Below are 21,604 nucleotides of genomic sequence, written 5' to 3'. Positions count from 1 at the left end.
CGTTCGCACCGTGAGCAGTCGGTAGTCGGAAAACTGTGAAGGGAGCGCGAAGTGTGGGACGTGGGTCCATCGTTTGTGATTTATATACGAGTATCTGTATCTGTAATTGTATCAGTAACTGTATCTGTAACTGTACTGTATCTGTATCTGTATCGCCTTATAGTTGTTCCCTTATTTTTTATAATTTTTTTTTTTTCGGTATCCAACTATCCAGTGTCCAGTGAGGGAGTGAGTGTGTGGGTTGATTTTGTGCGATTCTGATTCTGATTGTGATTGTGATTCTGATTTTTTTGTTGGCTGCCCCGGCGAGGGGACATCTCCGATTAGTCGAGCGCTGGACGAGCAGCGAGTAGCATCCGGTCCACCGTTCCGATCCGATCCGATCTGATCCGATCTGATCTGGCCCCGATCTGATCCAATCCGATCCGATCTAATCCGATTCGATCATAATTCAATATAAAATTAATTTTATTTTTAAGATCCAGCCCGCATGGATAGCTGATAATCAAATAACACAAAAAAAAAACATAAAAAGTGATTCATACCCGATACTTTCGGGTCTTGTGTTTGTGGTGTTTCCTTTTTTTTTAATATTTTTTTACTGGTGAATTAAAGTTAAAAATAAAAGAAAATAAAAGAGATATCAAAACAAGGACAGAGACAGCGAGTAAGCAAGACCGAGCGAGAGTGAGAGCAAAAGAGAGAGGAGATCCTTGTAAAAAAAAAGAAAATGGAAGTTCTGAAAAAGGATGCAACCCTGGGCTCGCCCAGCAGCATGTTCTACTTTCTGCTGTTGCCAACCCTGGTGCTCTGGTACATCTACTGGCGCCTCTCGCGGGCCCACCTGTACAGGCTGGCTGGCCGCCTCCCGGGACCACGGGGCCTGCCCATCGTGGGCCACCTCTTCGACGTCATAGGACCCGCTTCGTGTAAATTTCCACAAGCCAATCAAAAATATTTAATAACTAACAGAGATAAACAATTCAATATTCAAAAACACTTTCTAAAAAACTATATTTAAATAATGAAAAACATTTTCATGCAAATATCTCCTTTAAATGCTTATTAAACATTAACTTTCTATTTTATCTTAAAGAAATCGTATTTGAAATACGTTTATTACATTTATATATATTTGAAACGAAATCATCATAAAGTTTTTTTGGAATTTGTCAAAATTATTAAGAAACCTTTATTAAATAACAAACCTTATTAAATAACAAGAAAAAATAGTGCATGAAAATTATTTATTTCCACTTCAAAATAACTTCAAAAATAAAAACTAGAAACTAAAATAGAAACTTCTATAATCTTGCTAAGCATAAGTTTCTTTTTAAAAATCTTTATTTTGGCTTTAAAAAAAAATATTTTTAAAGTAGTTTAGTAGTATAAACACTAAATAATTGAATCTACTCTCCTGCAGCCGTTTTCCGAACCGTCATCCGGAAGAGCGCCCCCTTCGAGCACATCGCCAAGATGTGGATCGGCCCCAAGCTGGTGGTGTTCATCTACGATCCCCGGGACGTGGAGCTACTCCTCAGCAGTCACGTCTACATCGACAAGGCCTCCGAGTACAAGTTCTTCAAGCCGTGGCTGGGGGATGGACTGCTGATCAGTACAGGTGAGGGGGATCGAGGTGGGGGGAATACTGGGGGAGGGTGGCACCACCGCATCACCAAGCTACCGAACCATCAAACCGCCACTTGCCACTAATGCAATTTGCGGAATCATAAATTAATCAAGCGATCCACAAGCCTGACAGTTGGCACAACAATGCCGCTATAAATAAAATCAACGTCGCAGAAAACTCACCGAGAAAAATCATAATATCCTTATATTTTTAAAGAAAATAATAAATATTTTAAATAAATATTTACTTATTATTTTTTTTAAATAGGGAAGAAACTAAAGTATCTTTTTGAAGAAAAGCTTTGCCGTCTAAACTCTTGAACACCTATCAGGTTTATTGTTTTCTATTTTCGAATTCCCATTTTAAAGAATTAGTATTATTGCTTTTCTTATTTAATATTTTTTGTTTCTGGCAACCTTTTTTATTAATATATTATAAATTTTATTTATTCCAAATGAAACAAGTCAGAACCATTTATTTTTGTCAACAAAAATGATAATTGGAATATAGAAGGGAAAAATATACAAGGTAGCTGTTTCTAAATCTCAATACCTAATTTTTAAAGCAGCGTTAAAAATTTTAATAAAAAACATAAATAAAGTATACGATTCTGTTTATGTGAATATGAGTTTTAATCATTTTTTTTACATTTGATCTTAATTTATTTTGAATAATTCATTTAGTTTTGGTACGAGATTTTCCAAGCTCTTATAAAATAAGATACATATTACTCAACCTTTACTTTTAAAATACCTACTATTTCCTTAAATTAACCTCCGATTTTGGTCTGATTTTTTGAAGTTTATATATTTCATATATTTTGTTGTGAATTGCAGGTCAAAAATGGCGTTCGCACCGCAAACTGATCGCACCCACATTCCACTTGAACGTCCTGAAGAGCTTCATCGAGCTCTTCAACGAGAATTCGCGGAATGTGGTGCGGAAACTGCGTGCGGAGGATGGTCGCACTTTTGATTGCCATGATTACATGAGCGAGGCAACAGTGGAGATTCTATTGGGTAAGTGATACCTATACATTTATCCATATATATGTATAAAATATGTATAAAATACAATCAAAAACTATATAGATATACGCACAAATATATAAACACTGGAGAGACACACAAAAGTACAGTCAACTCACACGCATTCCCCATAATACCCATTAGCGTTTTTGTATTCGGATGCGTGTGTCCGAGTCACCTAATCCCCAAATACCAGATATTATGTATATAGTATATATAGGGGGCATAGATCCCCCTTGCCAGCCCTCCAAAACACACACAATTGAGCTCAGACCCATTTCCCTATATACTAACAAATCAAAAATTTCTGTACTCGCTTTTGTTGTGCTCTCCCCTTAATGGACACAAAAGATATACATATATCATATCATGTACACCTATCGGACTTGATATATACATATATGATATTCCTGCCTCAAAATCCGCCAAATTATGTAGCCATTTGACAACAAAAAACTGCTCTCAAGACGATCATGTGGCTTGGTTACAAAAAAATTACGAAATTAAAATTAATGGAAGCCACCAGATGACTGTCTTTGTAATGCTATTCATTCATGATTTATTGTCTAATTTGGGGGATATTTTTTATAAGGATTTCAAGGACTTTTGGTGGATTTTTAGATGATTAGTTAAAGTATTCATTTAGTTTCATGAAACTCAAATTTTCAAGAGGGGTTTAATGTGTTGGTTTGATCGAATTTTTTTAAATACCAGTAAAACAAATAATAAATTAATATAATATTATATTTTATTAGTTCTTAAATTATTCATTTTTATGGCAACTTAAAAATATGTAGGCAAATAAGTGAAGGTTATAGGCTTACATTTTGGCCAACAAAATTGGCCATAAAAACCATTTAGAAGCCACCCCCACCCTGTCTGGGTGATTTGCTCAAGAAACACGTCTTGGCACTGGGCGGCACTGTAAAAAAAAAGTGAAACCATTTGGTAGGCACTTTTGGAGCATTTGGAAGGCGGCCAATGTTAATGACATTGTGGACTAACTATTGCATTTTTTGCGAACTGCATTCGGATTGATTTCTAGGCTATTGCATAATCCAAGTTGCCTTCAATTGAAATGCAGCCAAGATTGCTAAAAAACCAAAAACAAAAAATGGAAAAACTTAAATTAAAAAATGAAAAAAAATGGGGCTGGGCTGAGTAATTAAAGGCACGTCGCATTGCCATTAAGCGTTTAATCAGGAAAATTTGAATGCAACTGCCGCCGCCGTGTTTTCATTTTTTAATTTCAGTTTTTTTTTCCTTTTCTTTTTTTTTGTGGCTTGATGGGGTCTGATTTTGACTCTGACGCAAACCCGGACAATTAGCAATTAAGACCTGGAAAAACTGCGAAAAATATGCAATTTAAGAAAGTCAACAAAACACAAAAATACAAACGAAAAATAGACAGGAAAACCCAATGTCAGGTTGTCTTATTGCCCGCCAGATGAATGGAAATGGAAAATTTATAAATGAATGGAAGCGTCTTTTTTGCTCATTTAGGTTTTAAAACGATCTTTTAGTATAAATTGGAGAGCTTTAGAAGCATAAATGTTTTCATAAATGTTTAATTATTCCTTTTAATTTAATTACATTATTTTGATTCTACGTTTTTCCTTTCTAGTTTTCAATGAGGGAAATATAACCCTACAAGAAATTAATAAAATAAATTGAAGGAATTCTTGTTAGAATATTTATTTTTTTACTAGCATACATTTATTTTAAAGTTTTTTTTTAATGGCGCCTGAAAGATTGAAAATGTTGAAGATAAAACAACAAACAATTCAAAAGATGTTAGAAAAGGTTGCCACTTTTTGAAAAAATGATTCACAATAGGATAGGCTGAAACCTAATTTTGATAATTTAATGTAATTTTAATAAATAAATTCAAAAATTTAGCTTATAATTGTATTTATGCATTTCTTAAGAAGCTCCTTATTTTTTTTTAATTTTTGTTGCCTTACTTTTTACTTAAATAATTTTTCATTTAAGCCCAAAACCTTAAAAACCTCCAATGCACTAATTTTTGAGCGAAAATTCCCTGAGCGAACTTTTCCCACAGCACGGTATACATTTTGCTGTGAGGCTCGCGGACCTGGTCGTTTATGTTGTCATCTATAGATCTATTTATGCATTGTATCTACAATTAGACAGTCCGGGGATGGCGGATGGATGGATGTATGGATGGACAGACGGATGGACCGACGGATGGATGGACAGGAAGGGGGGGCACTCAGGGACAAGGAGGGTCACCGCCGCCTGTTGTCTGTTTGTTAAGTTCAATTGGCGCTTGGGTCAGGCGAGTGCATTCCACTTCCCCCCATTTGTACTGGGAGGCCCATCGCCAAATCTCCGAATCTCCAAGCCCCACATTTTCACTGAAAAAAATCCGAATTATGCTGAGTTTTTTTTTGGCAAATTGCTAATGAAGTAGGAGGTATCATATAGTCTTGATATGATATTTTTTAAATAATAAAAATCACAAAAAAAAATTATTTATAATTATAAATAATGATATTTGTTCTCATTCCATAAACAGAGACTGCAATGGGAGTATCGAAAAAGACGCAGGATAAATCTGGATTCGAGTACGCCATGGCGGTGATGCGAATGTGTGATATCCTGCACGCCCGCCATCGCAGCTTCTTTCTGCGGAACGAGTTCATCTTCACCCTCACCCGTTACTACAAGGAGCAGGGACGATTGCTGAACATTATCCACGGCCTGACCACCAAGGTGATAAAAAGCAAGAAGGCTGCCTTCGAGCAGGGCACCCGTGGATCCTTGGCCCAGTGCGAACTCAAAGCGGCGGCTTTGGAGCGGGAACAGCAGGAACAGGATAATGCCGGAGCGAATCCACCAGCTACGAATGGTGAGGCGGTCACTCCAGTGGCAGGACTTTCATATGGCCAGTCGGCTGGTCTCAAGGACGATCTGGATGTGGAGGACAACGATATTGGTGAGAAGAAGCGTCTGGCCTTTTTGGATCTGATGCTGGAAAGTGCCCAGAATGGGGCTTTGATAACGGACACGGAGATCAAGGAGCAGGTGGACACCATTATGTTTGAAGGACACGATACGACGGCTGCAGGATCATCATTTTTCCTGTCCTTGATGGGCATACATCAGGAGATACAGGATCGTGTTCTGGCCGAGTTGGACTCGATTTTCGGTGACTCTCAGAGACCAGCCACGTTTCAGGTAAGTGTTTTGGGGGATTTAGCTTAAGCTTGAAGGGACATGGCTTAAAGCTTATTGGCTTATTTTAATTTTTAAGCTTGACAGCTCTGGACTTTATAGTTTTTAAAATACAGGCTTTTAAACTCACGGACAGATTTTTACTAGAAGCTAGTTTAAAGAGGTTTATAGAGTTCTTATAGAGTTAAAGGCATTTTTGAAGTTTCCCAATAATTTCCTATAATATTTCTCCAAAATTCCATACCAGGACACACTAGAAATGAAATATTTGGAACGCTGTCTGATGGAAACCCTGAGAATGTATCCCCCGGTACCGTTGATCGCCCGCGAACTGCAGGAGGACCTTAAGCTGAACTCCGGCAATTATGTGATTCCACGTGGCGCCACGGTGACTGTGGCCACCGTCCTGCTCCATCGTAATCCCAAGGTCTATGCCAATCCGAATGTCTTCGATCCGGACAACTTTTTGCCGGAACGTCAAGCCAATCGACACTATTACGCATTTGTACCTTTTTCGGCGGGACCCCGTAGCTGTGTGGGTAAGTATTTTTACGAAACTATTTTACTAAACTATTATATAAGTTAATATTAAAAATGTAAAAATATTTATTTAAAAAGGCCGCAAGTATGCAATGCTAAAGTTAAAGATCCTTTTGTCGACCATTTTGCGGAACTACCGTGTCTATTCGGATTTGAGTGAATCGGATTTCAAGCTGCAGGCGGACATTATCCTGAAGCGAGAGGAAGGTTTCCGTATCCGGCTCCAGCCGAGGACCAGATGAAGGACAGTACATACTGTACACCGTAAAAAATAAGCTACACAGAACGGACACTTATCCATAAATACAGCCCCACCACCCTCTTTACTTGTTGGCAAGTGATAGTCACCGGTTTATACAGTAATATATTTGATAATATTAAACAAATAATAAACCTGCTCTTTCCCCCCCAAAAAAAAAACAACAACACACTCAATCTATTAAATAGTATAAATAATTAATTATTTTTTTGTCGCATTTAACACGAAAAAAACCAAAAAAAAAAAAACACAACAACTATCATCATCCTTTAACTGTTTTTTTTTTGTTTATTTAATAATTATAATACCTTTTTTTGTGTAATGATTTTGACAATAAATCTTTGGTGTAATTATACAAAAAAGGGCGTGGAAGGGTTTTTATTTTGTGGAAGGGGTTTTTAGTAATCTTAAATTAGTTAATTTAAGAGGTTTCTTTGATAAAAAGGGGTTTTCAAATGTACTTTTTTGAATTATACGCACAGAGTTACCAGATTCATTGGAAAATGAGGCCTTGCTCATATAAACTATCGGTTGTTTTTAAATTAAATTAAAAGCTAATAATTGTAAAATATTTTTAAATTTTTTAGAGTAAGCTTTAAATTTTATTAAATTACCATTAAGCTCTCTATATCTTTACAAATGCAGTTATCGATAATCTATATCGGTTGGTGAAAAATCTAACAGTGCTGTTATGTACAGAGGTGAGTCCAAATTCAAATTATTGGCGCAAACATAATATTAAGTTAAGGAATTAAAGTTAGCAAGCTACAATTATTCTTCTTTAATTTCCTAATATTTTTTTTTTATTTTCAGTAAAATTCAAGTTTTAAAAGGTTTCCATTGAATATGTTTAGTATATTCCTCCAAATTATTCCTTTAAATAAATAAACAATTTTATGCACTTCTCGTGTTCTTAGTTTACGTTCTTGCCGCATAAATTAAACGTTTAATAAAAATGACCAGATTCCAGGTCCCCGGATTTCTGCAACACGTGTGAGTCATTACTTGTATTTTGTTTACCTTTTTGTACCCTTGGATTGTTACCTCATGGACCGGGGTATATACACTTTTATATCAATGGGTGATCTAACAAAATGCATAATAAACTTCACTCCGTTCCAATAAACTGAGAATGACATCCAATATAGCTGGTGAGTCTGTCAGTGTGTCAGTCAGTTCTCTGATCGAAAAACTAAGTCTATGCTAGTTTTGTTTTTATTTTCGAAAACCGGTTGGATTTTACAGAGAGCGCAGTTTTTTCTACCGGATCCGGCTTTACAATGAGATATTGATTCGATTCGGGGTGTCAGTTGTCTGAGAGATGTGTTTCTGATCGGTCCGAGAAATCCGAGTTCTATTATCTGGTGTGCTATTTTACATATACGATTTTTTTTTCTGTGCTCCTACTATTTTTGTTTTGTTTTGATTTGTTTTTATTCAGAGTGAAATCCATTACAATAATGTATACATTATTTTCTTTTGTTATCAGTTTAAAGTTTCTTAGTATAATTTAATTAATTACTTAAGTTTTTAAGATCCCTATTTATATTAATTTATATTTAATATTGCCAGAACCCAATCTCAATATTTACCATCATGAATTTGGAGAAATACTATCTTTTATATTTTTCCCTGCTTATCTACATTGATTTTTCCATTGAAGCTGATAAAAAACGTAAGTATTCCTTTATTTTTTTTTGGGAAAATTGTTTGGAATTTATTTTCCTTTATCTTTTATATTTTTCACTGCTTATCTCCTGTTTTGTCATTGAAGCTGATAAAAAATGTAAGTCTTTCTTAATTTTTTGGAAAATTGTTTGGAAGTTATTTTTCCATTTTTTTTCTTAGTGGGCGATGCCTGCCAGGTGACGGATAAGCTTCCCGGTATTTGTCGTAGCTCCGAAGAGTGTGAGCCTGTCATCGATCCTTATATTAAGTCGGGAGTCCTCAAGCTCGATGATGTGCCATCCTGCGGTCTAACGCCCTGGGGAGAAATATTTTGCTGTCCCACCGTTCCATGTTGTCCTTCAAATGGGTAAGATTAATGTACAATTTACAATGTGTCCAGTCTTGTTTTTAAATTTTAATTCCGATTGAATTTTAGCATTAGAGTGACCGTTTCTATCGTTTCTATCAAGCAAGGCGTTATCGTATTTCAGGATATTTATCTTCAGGCTTTAGTAATTCCACTATTTATTCAAGGTTTTTTTTCTTTCGTTTCAAGCACTTCTCCTCCCAAAGAATGGACGCCCAGTACTAGTAGCTCCACTTCCACCGTTTTCCGTCCTAGTGCCATTTCCAGGGTGGATGTCCCCACAAACGAACGCCCTTCGGTGACTTTTTGCAAAAGACTTAGGACGAAAGTCCGTCAAAATCAACTAACCATTCACATTGTGGGCGGAGTTCCGGTCGAACCGGGAATTTATCCTCACATGGCCGCCATTGCCTATAGTAGTTTCGGTACCTTTGACTATCGATGTGGTGGATCCTTGATCAGTAGCCGATTTGTCCTAACCGCTGCCCATTGTGTGAATACGGAGGCGAACACGCCGGCTTATGTTCGCTTGGGTTCGGTGAACATTGAGAATCCGGACCGAAATAATAGGGATATTAGTGTGGTAATTGTATTTAATCGTATTTTGGCGAAAACTATTAGTAATCCTATCTTTTTCACAGAAAAGTGTAACAGTTCATCCAAATTATGTGGGCGGTAAGTATGATGATATTGCTGTAATAGAGCTATCCCAGGATGTGGAAGAAACCAATAATATTCGACCCGCATGTCTCTACACGGATCCTCGTGATCCTCCACTGGATTCGAGACTTTTTGTGGCCGGCTGGGGTGTCGTAAATAGTACAAGTGAGATATTTCGTCACTGAGTTTTAACCTCATTACGAGGATAATATTCATATATTTTAATCCCCAGCTCGGGCCAAATCAAAAATCCTATTGAGGGCTGGCCTGGAAGTGGTTCCCCTCAACCAGTGCAACATCTCCTTTGCGGCACAACCTGCCTCGATTAAGGCCCTTAAACAGGGCATCATCGATACCCTGATTTGTGCCACAGCGATGCACAAGGACGCCTGCAGTGGCGACTCTGGCGGCCCCCTCATTCACGAGATCAACATCGAGGATGGCATCTATTCGATTTTGGGGGTAATAACCTCCGGTTTTGGATGTGCCACCAGTACCCCGGGACTATACCAACGTGTGGCTAATTATTTGGATTTTATTGAAGGCATTGTGTGGCCCGATGATCGGGTATAATGAAGTAGTATACATATGGAGCTAGTGCAACAAAAACAAAACTAAGAAATTGGCAAGAAATTTTAATTTTATTTAAAATTTTATACAAAAATCTGTGATTTCCAAAACCAACAAAAGAGATGTTAAAACTTAAATTTGGTTGCAAAAAAAAGGTAAAATAAATACTCATTTTGGGGGAAAAGTAATCGAACTCCAATTAACTTTTATTTAATAAAATATTGCAAAATAAAATATTAAAATTTAGGGTAACACGTAGTCGAACCCTTACCCAGAATGGTTGCTTTTTATGAGCGACTTGTATCGGTTGGGGTAACAAAACCGGTTCGTGCTCAGCGGGAGAGCCAGTCGAGGTAGATGGAAGATCTGGGTGCTGTGATCGCTATCAGCTGCTGCTCAGCTACCGTCCGGTGCTTTGGGGACTTGTGGTGTTATGGGGGCATCAGGGGACCTCGGGCTCTTCTTCCCAAGAGTTGCCAAGCTCCCAAGCTCCGTCTCCGGCTGTCTGGTGGCTCTGGGGGCTTCAGTGTTTAGTCAGTTGCTTGGACGAAGCGTTGCTGAGCGGTCAGGGATTCTCGGAATCTCAGTATCGTCTGTCCATTAGTCCATTAGTCCATTTCGTCGTGATATAGTCGTTGTCTTCTTGACCAGAGCGATAGCCACCGGTTTATAATCTGTTTTTTTTTTTTGTTTGTTTGTGCCTTGTGGTTTTTTTTTTGGTGATTCTTTATTATTTTGCTTAATATTTTTTTTTTGTATATTTGGCTTGTTGTGTACTAGAAGAAGTCACACTACGTATACGTATTCCTTTAGACGTTATCAAAAAAAAAAAATAACACAAAAAACAAAAAATTAAAACCGAAACGGGTCGTGTCAAAGGTGCGTTCGATAAGCCGCAAAAATGGACCAAAAAACAAATATAATAATTATATTATGTATATATACATACATATGGTATAGGGGGGGAGGTATTACATGCTCCGGATTGTGTTGTTTTGTTGGTCAGCTTCCGTTTGTGATTTACACGGGGGAAAATGGGCATTACCCGGCTCGGGCTTCGGCCGGAAGCCATTTAAACGGATCGCATACCTCAATTACTTGCGAATAGAAAAGCCCGTGATGTCACTATTAGTCGGACAATATATATTTATTTTTTTAAATTTATTGAGAACTGTTATGATAATTGTAGATTACCGTAACGAAATTTTAATAATAACTAATAGAATTTTACTTATAGAGAAGTCCCTTCGGAAATACACTTGGAAACTATTATAAAATCTTACAATGTCTGTGCTTTTTGTTAAAGAAATTCCCTCTTACAAGCTTAAACAAATTAAATTAATATAATTATTGACTGAAAGAATACATATTAATATTAATAATAGATTATCTTTTAAATATACTAAAAAAAATAGAAAACTTGACCAAACAATTGCTTTTTCTTAATAAATTTCCTCTTATTTTCCAATTTTTTTACCTATAACCGTTATTAAAATGTTTAAGATTATTTTAAAATAAAATCTTAAGCTTTTCTATAGAACATATTCATTTCACACTGTCTATGTATAAAAAATATAAAAAAAAAACTTAAAAAGTAGGTCAATGGCAATTCGCAATATCAGCTTAAGGTTTTTTTGTTTATTTGTGTAAACAGAACATAATACTAGACTATTTTATTGTTTGGTTTTCTAGAGAGAGAATACCATAAAAAAGAGGTATTCTTTATATTATATTATCTTTATTCTTTATATTCTTTAATTTAAAGCTTTTTATTTATTGATTTATTTTCTAAAAACTTCAGTTGACCGAAAATGCCCGCGGACTTGAAGAGAAATTGGTTCCTATTTGGTGTACTCATCTGCAGTTTTTCCAGTCAAGTGGCATTTGGAGATGGTAAGGAACCCAGAAACATATATCTTCTTAGAGGATTTAAGATTATTATATTATTTAATATTTTTCAGAGGGTGATGAATGCAAGGTAAAGCCCAATATACCGGGTATATGTCGGGCCTCCTCCAATTGCTTGAACGTCGATGGATATATAAGATCGGGGGCCTTGTCCACCAGTGAGGTGCCCAGTTGCGGTTACGGATTACGCGAGGAGATCATTTGTTGTCCCATTGTCGCCTGTTGTCCATCCACTGAGTAAGCCTGTGTGTCCTGTCCTGTATGTGCTTTTGTGTGTGTCCCCCCCGAGCAAGTGCCATTGATGTTGCATGCCTCCTCCGATTATCGATAACGCGACTAGACTAATATCTTTTAACCCCTTATAGTCGTAGTAGTAGCACAACAACTACCAGTACTGTCAGAACCACCAGTTCATCCAGTACTTCCACCACTTCCACGACCACTGAGCGTTCGAGAGAACCCCGATTGGATGAGAATGAAGTCTTCTTTGATTTCAATAAGCTCCTGGGAACCACCATCAGGCCACAAAAGACCCACGAGTCCCTGAAAATGCCCACCCAGAGTGTGGGTCACTGGGAAATAGCTCCGCCAAACACGATACCGATTAGTACCAACACAGAACGGACTTCCGGCCACTGGAAATGGAATAGCCCCGAGCCCAGGATAATAAATCGTCCCTTCACCACGCCCCGTTCAAGGAAACCTCAAGGGGAGTCCATGTCCAATAACCGAGACAATAATCTGATACATTTGGTGAACGATCGATTGCGGCAGCAAGGCATGGAAATTGAAAAAGCGCGGGAAGTTAAGCCGCAGGTTCCTGTTCAGGTTCCAGTCAAGGTTCCCGTTAAGACTCCTGTTCAGGTTCCAGTTCCCACCCAAGTTCCTGCTCCTGTCAACGTCCCTGTTCCAGTTCCTGTCACCCAGCCAACGGAAACAATGGATCCCTTTAAGCCCTTCCAGTTTCGGGGCGAAGACCGAAAGCCGGAGTCTTCGGGGTTTGTCTCAGATCTGATTTCTTTCTTAATGGCATGTGAACATCAGTTGGCCTCAGCCAGGGAGCCGCATGCATTCTCTGTCTCAGGCAAAAGGATCTATTATCCCTAATACTAATATTTTATTTCATTTCTTTCGATAGTGATAGGTTTTCCAAGCCCAATTCTACAACAGGACAGGAGACCAGAGAGCGACCGGCAGTGGCAGGTATAGAGGCTTATATACCCTTAATATCCTAAATATATATCCTTAATATATACTTCTTTAGCTTGCAGAAAAATTCGAGGTGATACTCTGCCCCTTGGAGACCGTATCCTGGATGGGGTCCGTGTGGGATTGGGCGTATATCCCCATATGGCTGCCATAGCTTACAACAGTTTCGGAACGACCGAGTATCGGTGCGGTGGATCCTTGATAGACGATCGCTATGTCCTGACGGCGGCCCACTGCATCAGCGAAGAATTCAGGCCGGCCTTCGTCCGGCTGGGAGCCGTTAATCTGAATGAACCCGACCGGGGTTATGTGGACATCAACGTAAACAACGTGCTGATACATCCAAACTATGTCAGCTTCAGCAAGTATTACGATATCGCCATCCTGGAGCTGGCGGAAGCGGCGCCCAGGAACGATATTATAAGACCAGCCTGCCTGAACACCGATATCCGTGATCCGCCACTGGATGCCAGTCTCTATGTGGCCGGATGGGGTCAAGTGAATCGCACCAGTAAGTTAGTAGTTAGTTCTTTCTGGAAAAAGCCTAATCCTTTCATTATCCTTGCAGCCAAGGCGCGTTCAACGGTACTGCTGCGAGCACCATTGGAACTGGTTCCGCTGAGCAAATGCAACGAGGCGTTCGCCAACCAGCCCACGTCCTCCAGGTCCCTGAAAATGGGCATCATTGAGTCGCAAATGTGCGCCGCCGACAGGCAGCAGAAGAAGGATGCCTGCCAGGGTGACTCCGGCGGCCCGCTCATCCAGGAGGTGAACATCACGGACAGCATCTACTACATCCAGGGTGTGATATCGGCGGGTATTGGCTGTGCCAGTGCCACCCCTGGTCTCTATTCCAGGGTTGCCGCCTTCCTGGACTATATCGAGGGTATTGTGTGGCCGGATAATCGCGTGTGACCAAAAAAAAAAACAAATTTGGTTTGAATCTCAGGACTGACTTAAAATAAAGGGCTTAAAGTAAAAACGTAGTTAAATATTTTGTTAATTAAAAAAATATTTATTAAACTTTCCAGGGCTGCACTAAAAAAGTGAAACGGTTTAAAAAAACTACAGATTTTATTAGCTAACTTAAAACTATAATTTACTTTTTATAGAGTATCAAATAATTATTATATTTTTAATACCCTTTTAATATGGTAGCCCTGGTTTTGGGCTAACTGTCAAAGTTTTGCCGCTTGCATCTTGCCTGCTTTTTCGTAAACAAAGCCCTTGCTCGCGCTCTCTCAAGCTCTCGCTCTCACACGCTCTCCCGCTCACCGCCGCTGACAGCACTGCCAGTTGAGCGAAAAAATGCCAACGAAAGCTGCTTACTGAGCTTCCACAGCCAGCTGTTTACCGTTACACAGAACGGCCGGCTTACTGCGGAGGCATGCCACCAAAAAAACTCACCCACCGCTCTGCGGCGTTTACGGGACCTGCTTAAATGCCGCCGCTTCTGCATTTTGGAGCTCAGTTGGTCGCGAGGCAGCGAACGATAACCTTCTCCCCCTCCAAAAAAAGGAACTGGAGAACTAATATCCAAATACTGAGTGAGAGCGTTTCTCAAAAGAGAGAACCTACGACGGAGACAGTTTCAAAAACAGTTTCAAATTCAAAGTGCGTCTTTTTGCCGATAGAATCCCGTTAGATTCAAATTCGTATTTTCGTGTCGAGTCGCGTTTGTTGAATTGTTTTTTTTATTATTTTTTTTTTCAAGTGATTTGTGTTAAAAACAAAATAAATAAAAACTAAATAAAACAAAGACATCTAAAAATAATAATCCAGAGACTTCTATTAACTGTTAATGTAAGTTAATTTTTATTATGGGTCTATTCAGTGATGTGTTCTGTGTGTGTGTGTGTTTGTGTGTTTGGCGGAAAGTGTTTTGGTTATTTGTGGTGATTAAACAACGGTTTTTATCGGCACTCCCCCCCCCACCACCACCCACTCGTTATTGCATCCCAGAATATGGTGGGAAATTGATTCCGGGGGCACATCTGTTTGTCCACCGATAACACTGTGGGTCCCCAGTCTGTGGCCTAATACCATTCGATCCATTCGAACCGAACCAATTTGTAACCCCGCTCACCCCCTACATACTGTCTTTCATCATTTTTGAGGTAATCAGAGCAGCAAACAACAGGTGCATGGTTAATGATTCAGGATTCGTACGGAGGGGCAGAAACAAAATAAATGCAAGTTTCCTGTTTTTGTTTTTTTTTTTTGGATTTTTGGGGCTCTTTAAGCCCACCTCGTCTAAGCCAACTTGACAAATGAGCCAGACTTGGCAGGATATTCGGGTATTACCTTAAATATGCTCGGACTTAGTCCCAAATCGCTTCAGTAATCCCGGGATAAGGCTATCACTTCCCCGCTATCATCCCCACGCCAAAGGTGACAAGAGCGTTAGGGAATCTAAATTGAATTAGATTCTATTTTTTTTTGTTTTTTTGGAACTTTAATGAATTATTTGTTAGGTGTTTAAGAATTCAATTTTAACTTTGAGGCTTTATTTTAGTTTAGGTTTTAATTTTTAAACAAAGTCGAAGTTATTAAAGAAGAATTTAAAGAAGATGTTATTATAGAAGTTATTAAATTTCTTAAAATGGAAAATTATCCTATTAAATTTTAACTTTTTTAAAAAATTTTAAATTTTTGGGCTTTGTCTTTTTTCACTATCTACTTTTAGGCTCTTCAAAAAAATGGTGTAAGGTCTTTAAGGTCCGAGAATTCTTGTTCATATTTCCATTTTATTTGTTAATATTTGTTTCTATCCTTAATAGTATTCTTTTTCTAAAAAAGAATAGTCAAATAATTTCAAAAACTATTTAAAAAGTACTTTCAAACTCCTATTTTAGTTTATTTCTTATTTTAGTTCTAATTTATTTTCATAATGTCCTGCTTAAAGCTATAAAAGTTTCAAGGTTTCTTATTCTAATAAATGTTAAGTCTATCCACTTTAGTTTTCTGATTAGAATTTTATATTTAAAAATTAAAACAAAACTTTACATGCCTCGAAGCAATTACATAGTTTTCATGGAATATTTATATCCAAATTATTCCAGGAAATTATACAACTTTATTTATTACTTTATATTCATTTAAAGTAATTTTAAAGTTTATGATTACAAAAAAAAAACAGCCTTTAAAACTAAAAATCCCAAATTCCAAAGCACATATTCTCTTTTTAGTTTTCTTTTTTTTATTAAAAGTTATATAGTTTAAAATTCCGAAAAATAATTAAGAATTCCTAACAAAAACTGTGAAAATAGTTGACACTTCCCAGCCACCTATCATTTGGTTCATAAATTTGCGTTTGGTCAGCGAATTTTGAAGTGAATTTTAAAGGATATCCTCTAGAACTTCCTACCTTACCCCCCCATACCCATACACCCCCTTTGCAAATTCGTCCTTGGTCCTTGGACACTATGTGGTGTTGGCGGTTAGACGAGTGGCTATAAATGTGACACTAAGTTAATAAATTTATGGCTAAAACACACCCAACACACACAGCTCGTGATGGCTGATGGGTGATCGTCGATGTGCTCCTGCTGCTAATTTCCCTTTGGCCGGACAAGCGGACACACGGACACACGGACACATGGACAACTAGAGGGAGGGTGGTTGGGGTTGCACGGCAAGAAATAAATTATACATCATTCATTTTATCAGATCAAACATTTGGCGTCAACAGCTAGCGAAGGGGGGACAGCCACGAGGATAGAGTGATAGAGTCCCCCCCTTTAATTTTGATAAGTGCTATCTAAATAGAATAATGATAATAAGCTCTGGTCACTGGCATGTTTTTTTTCTTTCAGTGCTTGTGAAATATTCGTGTGTTGTCGTTGGCGTTGGTATTAATAATATTTTTATTGGCCGCTTATTTGCCTTTCTCTTGCCGTGTGTGTGTGTCCACAACTTGACCCAACAAGAGTACTATTCGGTATTATAGACCCATACTACACATATACATATCTATGATGTTTAGGCCTGTTTTAATTAATAAGGTCTAGTAGAAGCACCGAGGTCAACAAGAAGACAATACCACACGTGGGTGTTGCATGAAAATCTTTTAAGTTTTTTTTTTTGTGCTTTAAGAAGCTTTTAAATAACAAGATAATATTAAAAACTTAAATAAATAAAAAGTTGGGATATATTGGATGGCCTTAGGAAATTAATTTTATAAACTAAATACAACTTTGGCAACTTTGTGAAATAATTCTTCATTTTGTAACTTCTTTATTAACTTTTAAATAATAGTTACGATTCGTAGTTCCAATGAAAACTTTTACGTAGTATTTTCATTCCATTCCAGTGAGATACTTTTGTTTAAAATAATTGTAAAACGACATAAAATCTCTTAATTAATTGCAAATTTCACTAAAGCCGATTTCAAAAGACTAGAAGACAAACAGAAGAAGATTTTTCAAACATTTTTATTCAATTTTGCTTATAACTTTTAATGTAATACCTTTAAAGGTACTTACTTTTAAAGGTACTTTCCCTTGCATACTGCCATTTCATTTCTATATTATTTTCTCTTCTATATGAACTTTTATAAGAAAAGTGTGTAAGCCAGCTTTAAGCCAACTTTTAGACTCTCAAAATCATGATTTACAATTTTCAAAGATTTCTTATAGATTTCTGTAATATTTTCACTTCCATATGAACTTTAATAACCAAATCGACTTGTAACGTGTGTAAAGCTTACTTTAAGGCTCTCAAAAAAGTGATTTAAAACCTCCAGAGATATGCAAAGCACTCCTGACATTTATTTAGAAGCAAGTAGAGTACTTTTCGCACCAAAACCATTGCCATTTCGGCGGTGGCCCCTCATCATCAGGTGCAACAATATTGTGTTTATGATCGACAGTATGAGATAAAAACCATTTTAAAGGTCACAGCTGCTTATGTGATGAAACAACAATTTGCACTTTTTATTTTTCAAAACATTGAAGTGTCCCCCGGACTCATTATAATGTCGGGAGGGGGCTGGGTGTTGTTGAATATTCATGTGCCAAATGTAATCACATTTTTGTCTACATTGTTTTTTTTTTATATTTTTGTGGATAGAAAAACACAAAAAGAAGAAAAGGAATGAAAAAATGAAAGAAAGCTTTCTTTTCCGGAGGCTGGAGGCTGATATTTTTGCTTTCCGGACCAAGTGACAGATTAAAGTGCAGCGTTTTATTTTCATTCGGAACTTAATCCTCTTCAATATCCCCAAATCCATGTCGGTGTCCTCGATTCCACCTGAGCGTGAATCAATGCTGGCCAAAAGACGGCTCCTTCCCCCCAACATCCTCCGCAAAAGCTACCAATTCTTCAACAGAAAGCTGACTTAAGCGATGATTTCTGTGATGTTTCCCGGGATGTTGTTCCTAGGAATGCAGCAATAAAAATGCCGAGATGGCTTTGGAATCCTCTCTAGGATGTTAGCCCAGTGGTGGGGGGTTGGGTATTACTTGGGTCTTTTGTGGGGGGAGGCAGGGAGTTTTGGGGCAGAAACTAAGCAGCTAATGGCGTTAGTTACTTAGCCCTCTTTTTTTTTTGTGTGTTTGTTGCGCCTTGACTGCCCCCCCCTTGAGCTGCACATAAATTTACACACAAAAGTTCATTTTGGTGTTGCGCGTAAATCTCTTCGCAAATCTCTCATTTCGCCAGCGAAGCGAAAAGAGTTTCGGGTGTAGATTAGTGCCTCGAAGTGCGACATACCCTGGGATTAAAATGGTATTTTATTTTAATCTCTATTAAGTGGGGGTTTTAATCAGTTTAAAATGGGAAGACAGCTTCTCAGGGGGAGTTGAAGTTTCTAAAGCTGGGGAGAGGATGGAAAGCATATCTAGGCTGCTAGATTTCTAGCTTTTAGCTTTCATTAAATAATAATTTTATTATAAAAAATTAATTTAAAAACCCTTAATTCACACTCTTTTTAAGTTTAATTAACTCTTTCGATCCTCTGTCTGCAGTTTTTAGAGCCGGAAATGACTCTTCTGTCTTGAAATGACAAGGGTTGCATATGAGGAGAGTTCCTACATACACGTAGTGGCAATGAGGCAACTTTCTGCCACTGCCCCACAACAAATGGCATACATAATAAGTGAGTGAGTAAGTGGGTGAGTGGGTGGGTGTGTATGAGGAGCAGTAGCCGGATCTGGAGAAAGAGCAAGGACCTGGGAGTCGGGGTAGACGTATTCCTGGCACTTAACTCTGATAAAGAATCAGCTGAACTCGGCAATGTGACGTTAGACATAATTTTTGCTTTATTTTTTTTTTGTTTTTTACTTTTATTTTTATTTTTATTTTGCAAGTATATGTATATGTATGTTTTTTGGGGTTCTGTTTCTGTTTCAGGTTCTGTTTCTGTTTGTGTTCCAATTTTTGTTGCTCTTTCTTAGGGGTTTCCTTTATCTTTTTTTTTTTTGGTCCCCCCCTCATGTTTTTTTTTTGTGTTTTGTTGAAAGGTCGTTGACAATGGCACTGGAAAACTCGGGAAGTGGGAAAACTCGAAAAGGGAAATTTATGGTTGGGCATTAAAAGAAAATTTAATCGATTCCCTTTGACTCTCGGGCTTAGCACGTGTGTGTGTGAGATGCCATTTCCCATTTTGCCGCTTAACCAATTTCCATACCGCCTCTTGTCTTTGTTGGAGACACTGTGAGAAAAATACGTTTATATTCTCTATTTAAATTCGATTTTTATAATAAATAGGCCCAGAAGTAAGCAAAGTTCATATTTACATATAGGTTAAAATTAAAAAGCTTTAGAATTGTACATTTTTGTTTGTTTTAATTCCAGCTAGGGTTTCCTTAAAATTCCCTAAAAAAACCCCTATTTCTTTATCTTTAAAGATAAAGAAATTTATATTTTTCTAGATATTTTCTATCTTTTCCATTCAATTATTAAAAATACTAGTAATAACTTTAATAAAAAACATAAAAAACCTCAAAAATCTTAACTTTTTCTATCATATTTCTCAACTAATTTATGTTTTGACTTAAAAATTGTTGAAGAAGTAAAAACTTTTAACTTTGGTTGATGTTTTTATTAAAAATATTTAAAATATGATTCCTAAATTTCAAATAAGACATTAAAATCCTCTTAAATCTTACCTATTTTTCGTTTATAATTCCCAATTAAGTTTTTTTTTGACTTCAAAGTCTTCAAAAAATGTGAAAACTTATACTTTGAAGATCCTATTTATTTAATTAAGATAGTTATGAGTTTAATCTTTCAAACTACTTTTAATAGATTTAAAAATGTTATTTCTTTTAAAAAATTCTTTAAAAATGCAACCTAACCCTAAATTTTTTCAAGTGCAACCCCTTCTCTACCAGCCTGTTCCTGTTACCATTCCCATTTGGTTTTTAGGCAAACAGCAGCGCGTGCCTTCGACTGCATTCGGGGTGGTGGTGGCTCCTACCAGCTTTTTCCTTCCTAATTTCCCAACCAGTCCGCCACCCCTACCAATCCTCCTCCTCCTGGAAGTGGAGGAAACCTGAAACACGCATCGTAAAACCCCCTCATGTCCTGCCGTGCTCTGTCACGTCCTGCGACTGCCGTATGGATTTCCTTAATGAAAGCGCCAAAAGAAAAACACTGGGAAACAGAGTCAAAAGTTCTGAAGAAGCGGCCTCCAAGGGGGTGGCTATATGGGTGGGCATATTGAGGCGGAAAGTACAAGGAGGAAGAGGGACAAGGACGACTGGTAGCGTTTACAATGCGTAAATTATTTTTCAGCTTTGTTGTCGTACTTGATATTTGAATGCCTGTTGCTGTTTCCACTCCCGCTATATGGCATGTAATTAAAAATGTTGTCACGGTCGCCAGAATTGGGGGATGGGGGAGAAACGGCAACTCTGGCGGTGACGTGGCCCTTAAAACGTGGCCAAGTTTAATGCCAAGACTCTGGGGGAGGAGTGTGTGATAAGTTGGTGTATCAGATATCATACTGCCCTATTGTCATAAATCTAAGGATCATTGCCTATAGAGGGTGTGCTTTATAGGGCTTACAAGTGTGTCCTTCTTCTCGTAAAAGCTCCTTGCTATGATCATGGTATAAATCCTTTGATGTGTGTTCCTTTTTTTTTGCTATTTTTTGGTCACTTGACAAAAGCTGATTAGCTGGGAACGTGGTAAGCGGAATGTCTGGGCCAGGGTTGCCACAATTATTTTAGTTTTATCAAAAATTAGGTGTTTTTTTAAGAGATTTTAGGGTTATTGTGTGGAAAATTGAATTTAATTAATGTTTTTCTAGTATTATAGGTAACCTTTCTCCTTAAAAGACACAAGAGAAGACAGTAGTAGTACCAGGTATCATATATAGTCGTTTAACTGTACAAAATTATTAGAATTTATAAAAAATAAAATTGAATAAAAATTTGTATTCATCGTAAAACCCGTAACAGCTCACTGGAACGTGATCGTGATCACCTCTGCGCTGGCTGACAAAAGCTGATTAGCCTGAAAGTGCTGCAGCTGGCGTTCGCACACAGTCTCTGCCATAAATCAGCACCCTTGTCAATTACGTGGGTGCTGTACTTTCCGGCATTCCATCAGTAAATTACAAA

General features: G+C 37.6%; 4 protein-coding genes and 1 long non-coding RNA gene across 9 annotated transcripts in view; all 5 read left to right on the top strand.

Moving 5' to 3' along the window:
• Window positions 1–53: 53 nt before the first annotated feature.
• Cyp4g15 (Cytochrome P450 4g15) lies at window positions 54–7,017 on the top strand. 2 transcript variants are annotated; one of them, XM_017246097.3, is made up of 7 exons: window positions 54–132; window positions 480–929; window positions 1,424–1,621; window positions 2,467–2,649; window positions 5,198–5,859; window positions 6,104–6,395; window positions 6,475–7,017. In XM_017246097.3, the coding sequence occupies exons 2-7, from the start codon at window positions 731–733 to the stop codon at window positions 6,636–6,638; spliced, it is 1,698 nt and encodes a 565-aa protein (XP_017101586.2). In that variant the 5' UTR covers window positions 54–132; window positions 480–730; the 3' UTR covers window positions 6,639–7,017. The 2 variants fall into 2 exon arrangements, with proteins under 2 accessions (XP_017101586.2, XP_070139116.1); XM_070283015.1 differs by lacking the exon at window positions 54–132 and having other exon boundaries at window positions 318–929.
• Window positions 7,018–7,877: 860 nt separating this feature from the next.
• On the top strand, window positions 7,878–8,441 carry LOC138927760 (uncharacterized). The gene is made up of 3 exons (XR_011444254.1): window positions 7,878–8,019; window positions 8,228–8,330; window positions 8,430–8,441. It is a non-coding gene; the product is annotated as an uncharacterized lncRNA (long non-coding RNA).
• Window positions 8,442–8,503: 62 nt separating this feature from the next.
• Window positions 8,504–10,113, top strand: LOC108128481 (serine protease persephone-like). Its single transcript, XM_017246095.3, has 4 exons — window positions 8,504–8,690; window positions 8,880–9,273; window positions 9,332–9,515; window positions 9,583–10,113. Exons 2-4 carry the CDS (start codon window positions 9,088–9,090, stop codon window positions 9,921–9,923), a joined length of 711 nt encoding a protein of 236 aa, XP_017101584.3. The 5' UTR covers window positions 8,504–8,690; window positions 8,880–9,087; the 3' UTR covers window positions 9,924–10,113.
• A 340-nt stretch (window positions 10,114–10,453) lies between these two features.
• On the top strand, window positions 10,454–14,023 carry Hayan (hayan). 4 transcript variants are annotated; one of them, XM_043213007.2, is made up of 8 exons: window positions 10,454–10,585; window positions 10,704–10,799; window positions 11,722–11,813; window positions 11,882–12,065; window positions 12,194–12,826; window positions 12,967–13,031; window positions 13,093–13,548; window positions 13,606–14,023. In XM_043213007.2, exons 3-8 carry the CDS (start codon window positions 11,732–11,734, stop codon window positions 13,950–13,952), a joined length of 1,767 nt encoding a protein of 588 aa, XP_043068942.1. In that variant the 5' UTR covers window positions 10,454–10,585; window positions 10,704–10,799; window positions 11,722–11,731; the 3' UTR covers window positions 13,953–14,023. The 4 variants fall into 4 exon arrangements, with proteins under 4 accessions (XP_043068942.1, XP_017101591.2, XP_017101590.2 ...); XM_017246102.3 differs by having other exon boundaries at window positions 10,455–10,585; window positions 10,701–10,799; XM_017246101.3 differs by having other exon boundaries at window positions 10,455–10,799.
• Window positions 14,024–14,227: 204 nt separating this feature from the next.
• LOC108128570 (hornerin) overlaps window positions 14,228–21,604 on the top strand; it is a 47,462-nt gene continuing 40,085 nt past the window's right edge. Inside the window, exon 1 of the mRNA XM_043213071.2 lies at window positions 14,228–14,840. The gene's annotated coding sequence lies outside the window, so the exon portion shown is untranslated. The remainder of the gene's footprint in view (window positions 14,841–21,604) is intronic.

Source organism: Drosophila bipectinata, chromosome XR, assembly GCF_030179905.1.
Source record: "Drosophila bipectinata strain 14024-0381.07 chromosome XR, DbipHiC1v2, whole genome shotgun sequence".
NCBI classification, from domain to species: Eukaryota; Metazoa; Arthropoda; class Insecta; order Diptera; family Drosophilidae; genus Drosophila; species Drosophila bipectinata.
Note: the sequence above shows the minus strand (reverse complement) of the source record. Positions and strands in the feature narration are given on the sequence as shown.

What these genes read in the sequence shown, in the direction of transcription:
- Cyp4g15 (XM_017246097.3), top strand. Translation starts at nt 731, where the DNA reads ATGGAAGTTCTGAAAAAGGATGCAACCCTGGGCTCGCCCAGCAGCATG. An exon ending in AGAGACCAGCCACGTTTCAG is followed by an intron (nt 5,860 to 6,103) that starts GTAAGTGTTTTG and finishes ATTCCATACCAG; the next exon opens with GACACACTAGAAATGAAATA. An exon ending in GGGACCCCGTAGCTGTGTGG is followed by an intron (nt 6,396 to 6,474) that starts GTAAGTATTTTT and finishes TTATTTAAAAAG; the next exon opens with GCCGCAAGTATGCAATGCTA.
- LOC108128481 (XM_017246095.3), top strand. Translation starts at nt 9,088, where the DNA reads ATGGCCGCCATTGCCTATAGTAGTTTCGGTACCTTTGACTATCGATGT. An exon ending in ATAATAGGGATATTAGTGTG is followed by an intron (nt 9,274 to 9,331) that starts GTAATTGTATTT and finishes TCTTTTTCACAG; the next exon opens with AAAAGTGTAACAGTTCATCC. An exon ending in GGGTGTCGTAAATAGTACAA is followed by an intron (nt 9,516 to 9,582) that starts GTGAGATATTTC and finishes TTTAATCCCCAG; the next exon opens with CTCGGGCCAAATCAAAAATC.
- Hayan (XM_043213007.2), top strand. Translation starts at nt 11,732, where the DNA reads ATGCCCGCGGACTTGAAGAGAAATTGGTTCCTATTTGGTGTACTCATC. An exon ending in GCCTGTTGTCCATCCACTGA is followed by an intron (nt 12,066 to 12,193) that starts GTAAGCCTGTGT and finishes AACCCCTTATAG; the next exon opens with TCGTAGTAGTAGCACAACAA. An exon ending in AGAGCGACCGGCAGTGGCAG is followed by an intron (nt 13,032 to 13,092) that starts GTATAGAGGCTT and finishes ATACTTCTTTAG; the next exon opens with CTTGCAGAAAAATTCGAGGT.